This window comes from Choloepus didactylus, chromosome 20 (assembly GCF_015220235.1).
Source record: "Choloepus didactylus isolate mChoDid1 chromosome 20, mChoDid1.pri, whole genome shotgun sequence".
Lineage (NCBI taxonomy): Eukaryota > Metazoa > Chordata > Mammalia > Pilosa > Megalonychidae > Choloepus > Choloepus didactylus.
Genome location: NC_051326.1, coordinates 34,451,529 through 34,466,464, shown reverse-complemented (window position 1 = coordinate 34,466,464; position 14,936 = coordinate 34,451,529). Strand labels below are relative to the sequence as shown.

General features: G+C 34.3%; 1 protein-coding gene across 5 annotated transcripts in view; it reads left to right on the top strand.

The window, feature by feature from the left end:
- Positions 1 to 14,936, top strand: part of KIF13B (kinesin family member 13B) — a 301,896-nt gene that overhangs the window by 106,310 nt on the left and 180,650 nt on the right. For all 5 annotated transcript variants that reach the window (XR_005213387.1, XR_005213386.1, XM_037813374.1 and 2 more), the window contains 3 exons: positions 3,054 to 3,266; positions 5,761 to 5,871; positions 10,874 to 11,008. Coding sequence is in view for 3 of the 5 variants with exons in the window: in XM_037813374.1 (XP_037669302.1) it covers positions 3,054 to 3,266; positions 5,761 to 5,871; positions 10,874 to 11,008 (459 nt within the window). In the remaining 2 variants the exon portion in view is untranslated. The remainder of the gene's footprint in view (positions 1 to 3,053; positions 3,267 to 5,760; positions 5,872 to 10,873; positions 11,009 to 14,936) is intronic.

Below are 14,936 nucleotides of genomic sequence, written 5' to 3'. Positions count from 1 at the left end.
TTGCCATTTCTTTCTACAGTTATTTTGCAGTGTATTTGCATTATAATTCTGTTGTGCTCTTAATGTTTACAAAATCTGATAATCAGAGAAAGTTTGACTACTGTTGTTTATTTGGTCAGGGATAGATGCGAGTGCTTTCCTCTTAGCATTGTTGTTACTCATTTGGTATGTGGTCAGTGTAGAACCATTTCATATTAATGATGCCTTTTGCTTCTCTGTGTAACCTTCTAAATGTGGACCTCTTTATTTATATCAAGTAACTGCTGGTAACAGATGCCCAGAGAATAATTTTTTTTTTTTTTTTTTTAAAATTCATCCACTTCTTTGAATTCTTACTGCTACTTTTATGATACCCACTGTAACTGTGTTTTGGATGACTGGATCAACATCTCCCTCTAGCCTCTCTCAGTATAATCCATTCTCCACAGTTTGGTTGCAGCATCTTTCTAAATGAAAACTTTTAAGCTTAAATCTTTTCATAAATCTGCATAGGCTCTCAGATAAAGTCCAAATTCTTTAATGGCTTGTGACTTGCAAGGTCCTTATTAATCTGATCCCTCCTTACTTCTCATCGTTTATCTTTTCCTTCTCGGCATTATAAATTCTAGCTAAATGATGAGTGCTGTCTTCTAAGACTTTACTCTTATTCTGTTTAGAACATTCATCCCCCTCTTGTCAGTCTCTCCTGCCTCCCTCCCCTCATCCCTATACTTGGGTGAGGCTTATTCTTATTCGTCTTAAGGTCTCAAATGACACTTTTTCTGGGCATCTTACCTAACCTTCCAAGACTTGGCTTTCTGCCCTTTTGTGTTTTCCCTAATCATATTGTAATTATTCCTATTTTAGTTCTTATATATTATATAGTGTTCCAATTTCCTATTGGCTCACTAGCATAGATGGTAAACTCGATGAAAAGGTGAATGAATGAATAATTTCAGCTCTCCTCTGAACTTGTGTTATAACCTTTGGTAAGTCTGTTAGTCATCCTGAGTCTCAATTTCTTGTCTATAAAATGAAATAATTTGATTAGATGACTTCAAAGTGTTCTTTCAGTTTTAAAAATTCCTGACTTCCAAAATTTAATTTCTTTCCTATGTCCAATTAATTTGCTGTTGCTACATTAGAAACAAAGCTTGTCTAATTTGCTTAATTACACAACTAAAGAATAAACAAGACGCTTTATACTTTCTCCTTGAATGAGTGCCGGTTCTTTTGTTGCTATTTCCTTTTTGCTAATGGCATGAGGCCATTTTTGAATATAAGCATGTTGTTACTCCATGAATAAGGGCTTTTAAAATATCAAGTATTTGTTGTTTGCCAGCTTTCCTCTTCTCAGCATAAATTGAAGCACAGTATTCACACTTTTCTCCTTTGGTCATTATTGTTAGAGATCCACTGTCACCCAATAACATTTGCTGTTAATGTGGGCTAACAGAATGCAGCAGTTTTTTAAACAGCAGCACTCCACCACGGTGCTGCTAGTGAGTCGAACTGTAGTCTGAGTTGATTTAATTCTCACAATCTTTATAAATAACATTTAAATTTCTTAATGTGTTTGGGACTCTTTGACAATTTTCTGTATGTTGCTAAAAGCCAGGGCAATGTGAGGTCAGAGATGAGAGAAGCAAGCAATCATAAAAGCTTCTCAGAAATGGCTTTTGCTTCCTAAAGCTCCAATTAGTTTTATTTCCTTTCTTTTTATGCATTAAACTGTTTTCTCTTCAAAGATATAATTAAATTAACTATAGTCTCTGTGGAAAACCAAGTTTTTAGTAATATTTAAATAAGCGGATGTATTACTACCTTACAGTTTCTGTAGGTATGGATTCTTGGTGCAGCTTAACTGGGAGATGCTGGCCAGGGCTGCAGATCCATATCAAGGGTGGATCAGCTCAATCATGTATACTGGCCTCAGAAAATCCTTCCAGGCTCACTCATGTGGCTCTTCATAGGCTTCAGAATATCTGCTACCAGTCTCACTCATGTGGGTCTCTTCATAGGGCCACCTAACCTCATGGTAGCCTGTTTCTTCTAAAAGTGATGTACCATTGTATCTGTTGTATTCTGTTTGTTAGAAGGGAATCAGTAGATCCTGCCCACACTCAAGGGAAGGGAGTGATGCATGGGTGTGAACACCCAGAGGTAGGGATTGTTGGGGGCCATCTTAGTGACTGCCTACCATAGAGGGATTATATATAGTCTTGCCTTATATGATGGGGTAGAGTGGGATAGATTTGATTTTCCAAGGCTTCTGTAAGTCTAGTTTTGTACTTCTGAGTTATGTTTTTTTTTTTTTTTTGATATTCCAAAGTGAAAGTATTTTTTCCAGTTTGTTCTAAAGAGCCCATTTCACTGTACTTAATCAGTTTTAGTATAATGAAGATGGGTATCTTTTTTCAATACCAGTTTCTGAAATGTAGAAGTTGTAGAGAACATGAAACCTCCAATTTAGTAGTTTTTAAAGTGCTATCAGAGGGAATAAAATAAAATACTTTCAACATGTCTTTTGTTTCATAAGATTATAATTTGTACTTCAGGTTTTAGAAATTTCCAAGGTATTTGATACTTTTAGCAGTAGCACTTTCTGTGCCATTGCTTAGGGGTCACAGAGACTCCAGGTACAGAAACTGTGTAGTAGAGGAAATTGTAGGTAATCACTACTCAACTAGATATTAAAAAATATCACATTTATTCAATTTTTCTAAGGAAGATTTTTTAGGAACTTAAGAAATCATCCTTCTTTATTCTGAGTAGTGTGCTTATTACTTATGATATCATGTTGCCTGTTAAAAGAGGACAGATTGACTTAGAATTAATTTTATTAAACTGAAATAAATGTAGGCCCCGTCCTTTCTCAAAAACCCAGAGTTCCCATTTTTAAAAAAGTAGCTTAACAAAGAGGAAACGGCATGGACCAGGAGTCAGTATAATCTGCATTTTTGTCATAAAATATGTGTTTGAGCTTGCTAAATTATTTCACTGTTTCTGGCAAACTTTCTCATGAGTTTATCTTCTAACTCTAAAATGCTACTCAACTTTTTTTTCTCCTATAGGATAGTCTTGGGGGTAACAGCAAGACAGCTATGGTAGCTACTGTGAGTCCAGCAGCTGATAACTATGATGAAACCCTTTCAACTCTGCGGTATGCAGATCGAGCCAAGAACATTGTTAATCATGCTGTGGTAAATGAGGATCCTAATGCACGGATTATCCGGGATCTCCGGGAAGAAGTAGAAAAACTCCGAGATCAACTAACCAAAGCTGAGGTATAACACACAGCAGAGTAATGATTATAGGAAAATCTAGTAAAGCTTGAACTTGAATTTTTTTCTTCTTTGCCTCAAGTAATGAGTATGCCACTTAGAATTTTTGAATTTTCTGTAGGAAGAGAAATTTGAGATGAGTAATAATAAGGGAAGATAGAGGGATTGTCATCTTTAAAATTTAGAGAGCTTATACAAGTGTTAAAGGAGTGACTAGGAGGAGAGAATAAAGGGGATTGAGAAAAACATTTCTGTGTACAATATAGGCAGCAAGAGAGGAGAGTAATAATAGAAAGAGAGAGGAGCTCAAAACAAAGTGTGTATAATTTAATTTTAATGCAGAAAATGGTGGAGAGTAGTCACAGAAAAGATGGAAGAGGAAGCAAAGAGATTTTTGTCCTGTTTTTTAGTTGTTAATATGTAGAAGTCAGAAGGAAAATCTTGCAGACCTCAATAATCTAGCTTTCCCCTGTTGTGTGTTAATTATGCTTGTAGAAAAAAATATTTTATAGAAGTGCTTGTCTATTTAGTGGTATTCTATTTCAGCTATGTTTCTTTTAATCTATATTGTTTATTTTCTGTTACTGAATTTGAAAACTTACATAATTCTAATCTACAACAAGTGATCATCTTGTCAGAAGCAGAAACGAAGTACCAGATTCAGGATTCCTCCATTCATTAGCAATTCTGCTACCACAATTACCCAGCACTATGGGACTTTTCCTGGGGCTGGGACTATAGTCCCATTAAAATTTCATGAATACATGGTCAAGACAGTTACCTTGATTGTGTTATCAGATTTTTTGCTAAAAATGAGAGAACTTATGAATTTATAGACCACTCAATTAACAGATATTTAGAAAGCACTCTCTGTGTGCCATACATTTGGCTTGTAGTTTAGTACAAGACTATTGGGCAGTTTCTGATTCAAAAGAAAGATTTACTTGCAGATGCCTTATTTAGGAAAAAACAACTTTATTATTATAGAAATATTCAACCACGTACAAAAGTAGAGAAACTAATATGATGAATGTCTGTGATGAACCCCATTACTCAAGCTTTCACAATTATCAACATTAGGCAAACTCTTGCTTCATCTCTACCATTCTACTCCATTTCTGTGCAGCCTCTCCTCCCAACCCACAGATACTTTTCAAGTAAATTTCAGACATCTTGAGATGCCTTATTTCTAAATATCATTTTTCCTGGTCACACAAGTGTTTTCTGCAGCCAGATCTATTTCTCTTTGGTTATTTAAGAAGTCTTTATTTCCTTAGCAGGGTGGGTAAAAGCACAGGCTTTGAATCACAGACTGAGGTTTAAATCCTAGCTCTACCTCTTAATGAGAGCAGGCTTCTTAATCTCCATAAGCCTCATTTGAGAATAGTAACTATTTATCTAACAGGTTAAAGAATATATGGGATAATATGTGTCTAGCACATATCGAATGCTTGATAAAACAGACATGACTCATCAATGATGTGTTAATAATTTACTGTGTCTTTTCTCCATCTAAAATCTTTGTATTTTAGGAGACATGTTTAATCTCATCTCCTCTGTGAAACTTTTCCTATTCATTTATTCCATTCACTTAGTCCATACTAAGTGAATTCCTGTTCACTTAGCCTGTAGCAATTATCAATAGTTTAGCTTTCTTCTACTTAAAATCAGTACCATAATTAGGCATATATATTCTTATATTTCCTATTTTAAACAATTTCAGATATACAATTCAGTGGCATTAATAACATTCACAGTGTGCTACCATCACTGCCATTCACTACCAAAACTTTTCCGTCATCCCAAGTGGAGACTCTGTACTCATTAAGCAGTAACTCCTCCTCTCCCCTCCCCCCACCCCTGGTAACCTGTACTCTTCTTTCTATCTCTATGATTTGCATATTCCAGTTATTTCATATAAGTGAGTTCATGTAATATTTGTCCTTTTGTGTCTGGCTCATTATACTCAACATGTTATATTCAGAGTTCACCCATGGTGTAGCAAGAATCAGAACTTCATTCCTTTTTTATACCTGAATAGTATTTTATTGTACATATACACCACATTTTGTTTATGCATTCCTCCATTGAGGAAATCATGAATTTCTTGGATTTCTTCCACTTTTTGGCTATTGTGTATAATGCTGCTATGAACATTGGTGAACAAATATTTGTCCTAAGCCCTGCTTTCAGTTCTTTTAGGAATGTACCTAGAAGTGAGACTGCCAGATCATATAGTAATTCTATACTTAACTTTCCGTGGAACTGCCAAATTGTATTCTACACTGGATAAATGTAATGAGTTTGTGGTACTCGCAACAGTCTAAGTGCCATAAAGCAATGAGAGTCTATTTTTATGTCTTAGGTCTATTAAAAATTTCAGTGTGCTATAGAGCTGAGATGAGATAGATTATTACTTTTGTCCTTTTAGGTTAAGCTAATTCTTTTTTCAGGGTATCACACAGACATTTCATTGAAGTAAACATTTTGCTTGCAGGCAATGAAGTCTCCAGAGCTAAAAGAGCGGCTGGAAGAATCAGAGAAGCTAATCCAGGAAATGACTGTGACCTGGGAAGAGAAATTAAGAAAAACTGAGGAGATTGCACAGGTTTGCATTTCCTGATTTAAGAGATATAAACCTCATGGCAGTTTGTGCAACTGGACTCAGAGGATGTTTCTCGTTCCTTTTTGATTTTTAACTTTGCAGATAACAAATCTAACACTATTAATAGGAATCCAGAGTCCTCAAAGTCTATGCTTTACAAAATTTATTTGAAGGATAATGAAGATATGAATATAATTACTGTACAGTTGATTTTTCAGTATGTAAGAAATACTTAAGTTTTTAGTGTCAGAGTAATCTTAATCTTTTTTTGCTTTAATGAAATAGCTAGTTTGTAGCCTCTGGAATTGAATACCCAATTCTCTGCTTTACAGATACTTAAGAGTTTGGGTAAAGAACTTACCCAAACTTCAAAATTATTATTAGTAGATATTAGACTATGGGTTCCTTGCTTCTTTTAAGTAGTTAGATTTTCTTCCTTATGACAACTCAGGAAAACTAATATAAAATATCTACATTTTCACTTTATGCCTTTAGCAGCTGTTAATGATCATTTTCTAGATTCAGTATTTCTTTCATATTCATTATTTCATTATTCATTAAATTTTATAGCAGATTTATCTTAATGTCCCAAGTTACGCTGATGCTCAAGTAAAATCAGTAGTTATTTTTCATATGAACTATTCTCGAAATTGTACATTTCAATACCCTATCCTTCCCAGACCCCTCATTCAATATTCTGTCCCTCCCAGCCCTCAGGCTTAGGTGTGTCTGAGCTTTTTTCCTTCTCTCATTGAAACAGACCTGGTCTGTTGATCTTTCACCTCTTGTTAATACCCAGAAAAACCCTTTGTCTTCCAGTGTGTGAAAAGTGAAAGCTGTCTTTAGAGCAGCGTTTCTTAAAATGTATTTCTTGTAGTACAACCACAAAATGTTTTCTGGTGGGAGTGTAGTTCTGTGGTCAGAGAAGTTTGGGAAATTCTGAGTAAACTGTTACATGAATTTCTCTTTTGAAGGACTTTTCACACCCTTTTGGGGAGTCTGTTCCAGGTCAGTCAGACTCTCTATAAGTCCTTCATACTTCACAGCATCTCCCTCTAGTATGGCAACCTGCAGAGATCCCTCCTGCCAGTGAATTCCTGGGGGATGTGTCTGCACCTTTCTGACCCTTAAATCATGTAATAATCGATATTGTTTATGTTTGGGTTTATATTTTAATTCCCTAGTAGGTTTGAAGGTTCTCAGGAAAAGCCCATAATTTACAGTTTTTTAAAGTATGTGCTCAGCAGTATTTTTGAATAAATGACAAGTTGACTAATTTCTAAATCTAGAGCCATATCTACTATACCAAGTTGTCTCTTATTCTTACCTTACGTTCTCTTTAAGAAGTACACACTTAAGGGAAATCAAAACCTTGAGATAGATCAGAGGTTGGCTATGCTTTGGGCCAAACCCAAATTCATTGTTTTTATAAATAAAGTTTTATTGGAACATTGCTGTGCTCATTTGTTTATTGTCTAAGGCTGCTTTTGCACTGCAACAGCAGGGTTGAATAGCTTTGAAAGAGACCGCATGACCCACAGTCTCCTGTGTTTACCATCTGATCTTTTATGGAAAAAGTTAATGGACTCTTGACAACAGAAACAATATTTGGTGAAATCAATAAACATAACAAAATTTTATCATATAATTTTTATTTTGTGAACTGATCCCTTTTTATTCCTAAATATTGTAAATGTGTAGATTTGTAGACAGTTTAACAGGTTCAGAGTTTTTGGTGGCGAATGTAACAATGATAGTTTTCCACTATTATGCCTTTTTTGATTTAAACAAAAATTTCATCGTGTTTTTACCATTACAAAATCTCAAATGACAGAAACACACATGGGGAAGTAGAGTAAAATAATAGTTTATTAACAGTACTAATTTAGAGAACTATTCACTTATATTCCTGCTTCTGGTAGAGATTTGCTTAATGATCTTGGACAAATCTATTTTCAGTAATATTCATGCCACATTCAATAATTATTATTGGTTAAGAGTCAGAAAGTCATTATTGTGGTTTGGGGGTAGTTGGAAGTAAGATTAATAAGATTGGGCATCCTATAAAGGGCTTTGAACATCTAATCAATATGTTTAGGTTTTACTGGTTTGTGCAAGAAAGATTTTAGTTTATTAATTTATCATTTAATACATTTGTTGAGCACTTACTATATGCCAGATATGATTTAAGTATTTTATATACATTATCTTATTATAATCCTGTCCTTTCCCTTACTCTGTCTTTACCAGAATGGTTTTAACATGTTTTAGTCATATTCTGTTTTTAGGCTTGCTTTTGCCTTTATACAATTAAAATTTTGCCTCTAGATGACAATAACCAAATTTCTTAATCTTTTAATTAAGAATTAATTCTTAATAATTAATTCTTCATAGTAGGAATTAGTTAAGTCATATTAAGACTAGGTAGAAAAATATTTTATTACTAATGTAGGAAGTGTTTTCTTATAGAAAATGTAGAAAGATTATTATGAAGAAAATTTAAATTAACTGTTATCTCATTGTGTTGAAATCCTTGTTGTTTCTTCCAGATTTTCAGTACACAAATTATCATACTAATTTATGCCCTGCCTTTTTCATTGAGTATTATTTTATGAGCATCTTCCCATGCCATTTGTAGTCTATAGAAATAGGATGTTGTAGCAAATGTTACTTGTCATTATGGGAATAATTCTTTAATTAGTTACCAAAAATCCTTATGTAAAAGGACCTGTGTCTCGGAAGGGATTAGAATTGCTTTCCTCATTTTATGAACATGGTTTATGTATCAAAGAACAATCATTTCTTAGGATTGAGTGCTGAAAATTCTAACATCTAGTGTTAAACTATTCAAAACATCTGAAAGACCCTGTAGTTCTTTCATTAAAAGAGAGACTTGATTGAAAGACCCAGGACCAGAATATCTCTTTCCTTGCTTTTGTAGTTGTGTACTTCTAGGTGGTATGTATTGATTAAGTTGCAGTGGACACATAAATTAGGATGGTATGCTTAGACGTAGCAAAATTCTGAGGCTTTATTTATTTATTTTTTAATCTGCAGATTTTATTGAGATATATCCGCATACCATATATTCCATCCAGAGTATACAATCAGTGTCTCACAGTACCATTACCTAGCTGTGCAATCATCATCACACTCAATTTTAGACAATTTTCATTGCTCCAAAAAGAAAAATATCAGATAGCCACAAAAAAAGAAAACCTAAACATCCCATATCCTTTATCCCCCTCTATTATTGACCCCTAGTATTGGTGTGGTATACCTGTTACTGATGATGAAAGGCTGTTAAGATTTTACTGTTAACTATAGCTCATAGCTTTCAATAGGTAATTTTCCCCCATATACACTCTGTTATTAACTCTTTGTACAAGTGTTGTACATTTGTACTAGATCATGCAAGAACTTACATTTATAGTGTTAATCGGTAACATACATGACTCTAAACAATCCCTTTCAACCAAATTCACCTGCAGTACAGCACTATTACTTATAATGGCATTGATGAGCCACCCTCACCTCTATCCATTTAAGTTCAACCTTGTTAAAAATTCTGTACATGTTAGGTAACCGCTCCCTCTTCTCTAGCTTTTGACTATCTCTAGGTACCTTATATTCTGTGTTTTTATACTCTGAGTTTACATATTCTATTTATTTCATATTAGTGAAATCATACAATATCTGTCCTTTTGTGTCTGACTTATTTCACTCAGCATTTTGTCCTCAAAGTTCATCTATGTTGTTGTATGCTTCAGGACCTCATTCCTTCTTATTGCTGTATAATATTCCATTGTATGTATATCCCACATTTTGTTTATCCACTCATCTGTTGATGGACACTTGGATTGTTTCCATCTTTTGGCAATTGTGAATAATACCGCTATGAACATTGGTGTGCAAATGTCTGTTTGTATCCCTGCTTTCGGATTTTCTGGGTATATACCTAGTAGTGAAATTGACAGGTCATAGGGTAACTCAGTATTTAGTTTTACATGGGCTAGCAGGACCCATGCTGGTGTGTACCTGTGGGTGAGGCTTTATTTTAATTATATTGCAAACTTGATGTGACCCTATTTGAATGACTTAATTAACTACAGTAATCTATCTGTCTTGCCTTTCTCCAGAATCAAAGGTCCTTGGTGACTGACGCATTACTACTTGCTCTTTATATATAGTCAAAGCACCCTGCACTCCCCTGATTTATATACCTTAATCATTGAACATTGAATTGCTCCATGTATTCTCTTAATACATGCATTCATATGTCTATGAGGCACATAGGCATAAAAAAGAAAGGCTTATATTCATATAGAAATATTGCTTGGATGCAAATGTAAGTTTTATTTTGATTAATTCAGAACACCAATTTATTTTGGTGCTCATTGTGTTTGGTGATGAAATATGACAGTGAATAAGATGGAATCCATGCCCTCAAATTGTTTCTAGTCTGGTGTGATGGAAAATGGTCAAACAAACCAAGTGTGATAACAAATATGCTTCAGATAGGAGGAATAGATGTGTAAAATCCCTTAATCTAACAGGGCATTCTTGGCACTTTTAGGGACTTTGGAAGATGTTCCATATGACTGCATTTCAGATTTGAAAGTAGGAGGGCAGAAATTGACAATGGAGTTATATGGGCCAGATCGAAGGGTCTCACAAACTTTGTTAAGGAATTGGACTTTGATCCTGACTCAGGGAGTCACTGAATTCAAGATGTTAAATTTTTTTCAAGAATGAAACTCCAGAACTCAATAGTATACTTGGTTGCTTTTTGTAATGTCCTTTATTTTTCAAAATATAAAAGTTTTGATTATAAAGAAATAATTATATAGTTTGGAAAAGAGAAAAATGTAATAATCTATAATGCAATATCTAAGGGTAATGTATTTGAATTGTAAAGTTATTTAATAATTATTCTAATGTAAGGTGTTTTACATCTTGCTGCCTCAATAGCCATGGCATTAATCCTTCTCTAATATATTTACAGGAGCGACAGAAACAGCTCGAGAGCCTTGGAATATCTCTTCAGTCTTCTGGAATCAAAGTTGGGGATAATAAATGTTTCCTGGTTAATCTGAATGCTGATCCTGCTCTCAATGAACTTCTTGTTTACTATTTAAAGGTGAAGTAATATACTTTGCTAATAGTTTCCTGCCATAAAATAGAATAGTACTTTGTGGTATTTTTTTAAACTTGGGGAACCATACTTATTCACAAAACAGAGTTAGCAAGTTGTTTTTGTTTGAATAAGCTAGACTATAGAAAATCTTGAATTTCTGGGGTAAGTTTTCTGTTTTTAGTTTTTGAGTCATGTCATTAAACCTAGTTTATAAAAATGATAAATTCTCATATTATTTCCAAAATGTAATTAACTTAGCTACCATTATTTAATGATATTTATACCAGAGAATCAAATAGATAACTTCAAAGCTTAATGGACGACTCATAAAAACTAAATGATTCATTTAGTCTGTAGACTGAAGTGTTTGTGGTTTACATGAAGCATATATGTTTATGGGAGGAAATATTTAAAGAAAGTAAAGTTCCTAGGATGACCTGATTTGAAATTTGTGTTTCCAGTGACCCTTAGGAAAACAGAAAAGTCTGGATCATCAACCACCAACAAAAGGGAAAGTAGGGCAGTTAGAGATTGAGAGGGTCACTGTATGGAATGGAAATAAGACAAATACTGGTGTACTTGGAACTCTGTAAATTATGAGACATATCAGGAAGTCAGGAGACAACTGTAGAATGAGCATGAAGTCATGCCATAAATTATGAGTAGTGCTCCAAAGTTGCCTCTGCCAAGCACAGAACATGAATTCATTATGTAATGGACTATTATATAATTAAAATATTTATAATTATATTATTAACCCAACATCAGTGGGTTAATAACTATTGGGAGGCAGTGTTTTCCCTCATAATAGGAGCTATATATGTGAGTTTAACTAAGGTGACTTAGGAATGTAAAGATAATAAGCCAATGAAATTGGAAACATATAAGATTAGAGAATTATATGATTTCATTTCTAAAAAGATTGAAGCATTCATCACACACTGGTCAGTTTCCCAGTTTTTTGGAAGATATCCTGGATTAATTGTTTTGTGTTATTTTGATAAGGTCCCTTTATTAATCAGTTTCTTTTACCATGTTTGCTTACATTGTGAGTTACATTTACTTTTGATACATTCCATCGTGTGTGTGTATAAGGTATTGTGGTATAGTGGGAGCAACACTGGAAAAGTGTTTCTAGTTTAGTATCACTACTTGACAGATGTTCAATCTTGGTCAAGTTCTTTGCCTCCTTTAATCTATAGTTTCTTCCTCTCTAAATAGGAGTTATTTTTGTCTGGCTACCTCACAGGATTCCTGTGAAGATTAAATGAGATTAGATATATGAAAGCACTTTATAAACAGAAGCACTATACAAACATAATATTCCACATACCCCTTTCTCATTTGATACTTTGCAGTACCTTGTATGTGTACCATCCTTGTCTATTAAAAAAATGATGTATTATAACATCGTTTAGTGTGCTTCAAAATAATGTTGGCAGCATTTCATGTTAGAATATCAGCTGTAGATATCCATATGTGTAGGACAGATGTACTATTAGAATAGGACTCAAATATTTTGCTCTTTTTATTTCTCAGAAGTATGAATTCTTTTTCTTCCTGATGTCATGTAGTTCAAATTGGAACACACAAAAGAATTAAAAACTCTGATTCATATTTGTTCCTTCACTAAAAAATTAAACAAAGAAACTGTTTATAAGCACTTTGGAGAGTAGTCAAAATATTTCTGGTCATCTTGGTGGAGGTGCTTGGATTCTGTTTCAGACTGTGTGGTCAACCCTGTTTTGGCAGAGTCTGAGGCAGTGTGTTGATTTCTTGACGGCTCAGACTAACCCCAAGTGTAGATATTCATGACAAAGCACATTCAAAAGGGTGATCTCAGTCCAAGAACAGTTTTTGCTTTAGTAAAGTGATACCATGATGTGGGATGGAGGAATTTAGAGGCAGAGCATTTTTTTTATTTCTTTGCCTTTACATTCTCAAATCAATTCAGATGCTAGGCAGATGACTAACCATCTTTGGTTGACCTTAGCAACCCCGTCTGCAAAATCAGGGGACTGGATTAAATATCTCTAAAGTTCTTCTAACTCTAGATTGTATGGTTCTATGTTCTTCCAGAATAGAATCCTCCATTTATTTTTTCTGTCTAAAACTGTCAGAAGCAAGGTATTGTGGCCAAGTCATAGAATATAACTTACAAGATAACTTTGGATCTAGTTTACAAATACAGGTAGTTCTTGCTTTACAGGTTTCTGATAAGCACAAATTTCAGTTAGTCAGAAAACCCATGTCCTGCAACACAATTCAAATTTCCGAGATCTTTTATTGTGAGTGATGTAAGCTTTGCTGCTAGTTCTTCAGTCCACTACTCAATGCATAATTAACAAATGCTCATCAACATTAGTGTCTAGTCACGTGACTTCTTTCAAAATCTATCATGATTGGTCATTGTACATCTGTTATTCAGTTCACCTGCAGACAAACAAAGCATATAGTTGTAATGCCTTCTTATCTGTCTTCCAGTAATAAAGTCACGTAACATTTTGCAAAAATGACTATTGAAAGTGGTAACTGACCAACAAAAATGGAAGTACAGAAAAGGAATGAAAAGTGATAACACCAGTAGTGAAATTTGAATAGAAAACGATAGAGTTAGGGTTCATTGACCATGGAAATGGTGACACTGCTGGTAAGATTCCAGATATGTAGCCAGAGGCACTTAGTGAAGGTGAACTTAAATTGACACAAATAAGGAAAGTGGTTGAAGATGTCTCATAAGAAGTGACACCAGAAAAAACTTCTCATTAAGGCATCAAATGGAGATATTTCACAACATTGGAAGCACAAGGATAAAATGCTGGAAACTTAGAAAGAAGCCTGACTATTCACCAAGGCATGGAAAAGATGCTCAACCCATATTGTAAATTATATGTTGAGAAGAAAGCAGGCATTATTCACACTACTCTGGAGATTTTATAAAGAAATAAAAGACTTTAATTTTCAGTGATTCTAATGTTTTAAATTATTATTATTAATTTACTATTATAGTACTATTAGTTTTATTATTTTTTCATTGCCCTCTACATATGTAACAGTAGGAGAGTTCTTCATGTGTTGACAAACATTTTTAAAGTTCTTTGAATAATCATCATTTTTTCCATTGATTATTAAAAAATACCTTCAACTTGCATGGTCATTTTTATAGTCCTGTACTATCATGCAAAGTGAGGAGGTGTTCCTGTAGATTTATACCAGCAAGAGCCAACCTTATAGCCACCTTGAAAGCATTATGCTAGTGATGTACTTTTCTTGTAAAAAAAAGAAAATTGTATAAAAATAGGTTAAAAAAAAAGAGAGAGGGATTAGCCCCCAAATTCTAACACTCAGAGATGTCCACAATTAATATTTTTATCTGTTTTCTCTGACTTTATTCCTATATGAATGTGTTTGGATATTTACAGATACATATATGTTTTTTATTTATGAGCTCATAGCATGATAGATTCTAATGACACCTTTGAATTATCCACCAGATCTTTCAGGAGAGCCATCTGGCTTCTGCAGTTCTGGATCAGTCATTTTTCACAGATCAGCTCCTAATGGCTGAGAAAGCATGGGTGATCCTCAAGGATGTGGAGGAAATTATACATATTGTTCCAGTTTGCTAATGCTGCTGTGCAAAATACCAGAAATGGATTGGCTTTTATAAAGAGGGTTTATTTGGTTACAAATTTGCAGTCCTAAGGTCATAAAAGTGGCCAAACTAAGGCATCAATAAGAGGATACCTTCACTGGTGAAACGCCAGTAGTGTCTGGAACAACTCTGTTAGCTGGGAAGGCATGTGGCTAGTGTCTGCTGGTCCTGTGCTCCTAGGTTGTGTTTCAAAATGGCTTTCTCCAAAATGTCTCTGGGCTTCTGTCTTTGCTCCCCTCTTTCAGCTCCTGTACGCCCTTGCTTTTTTCTCCCAAG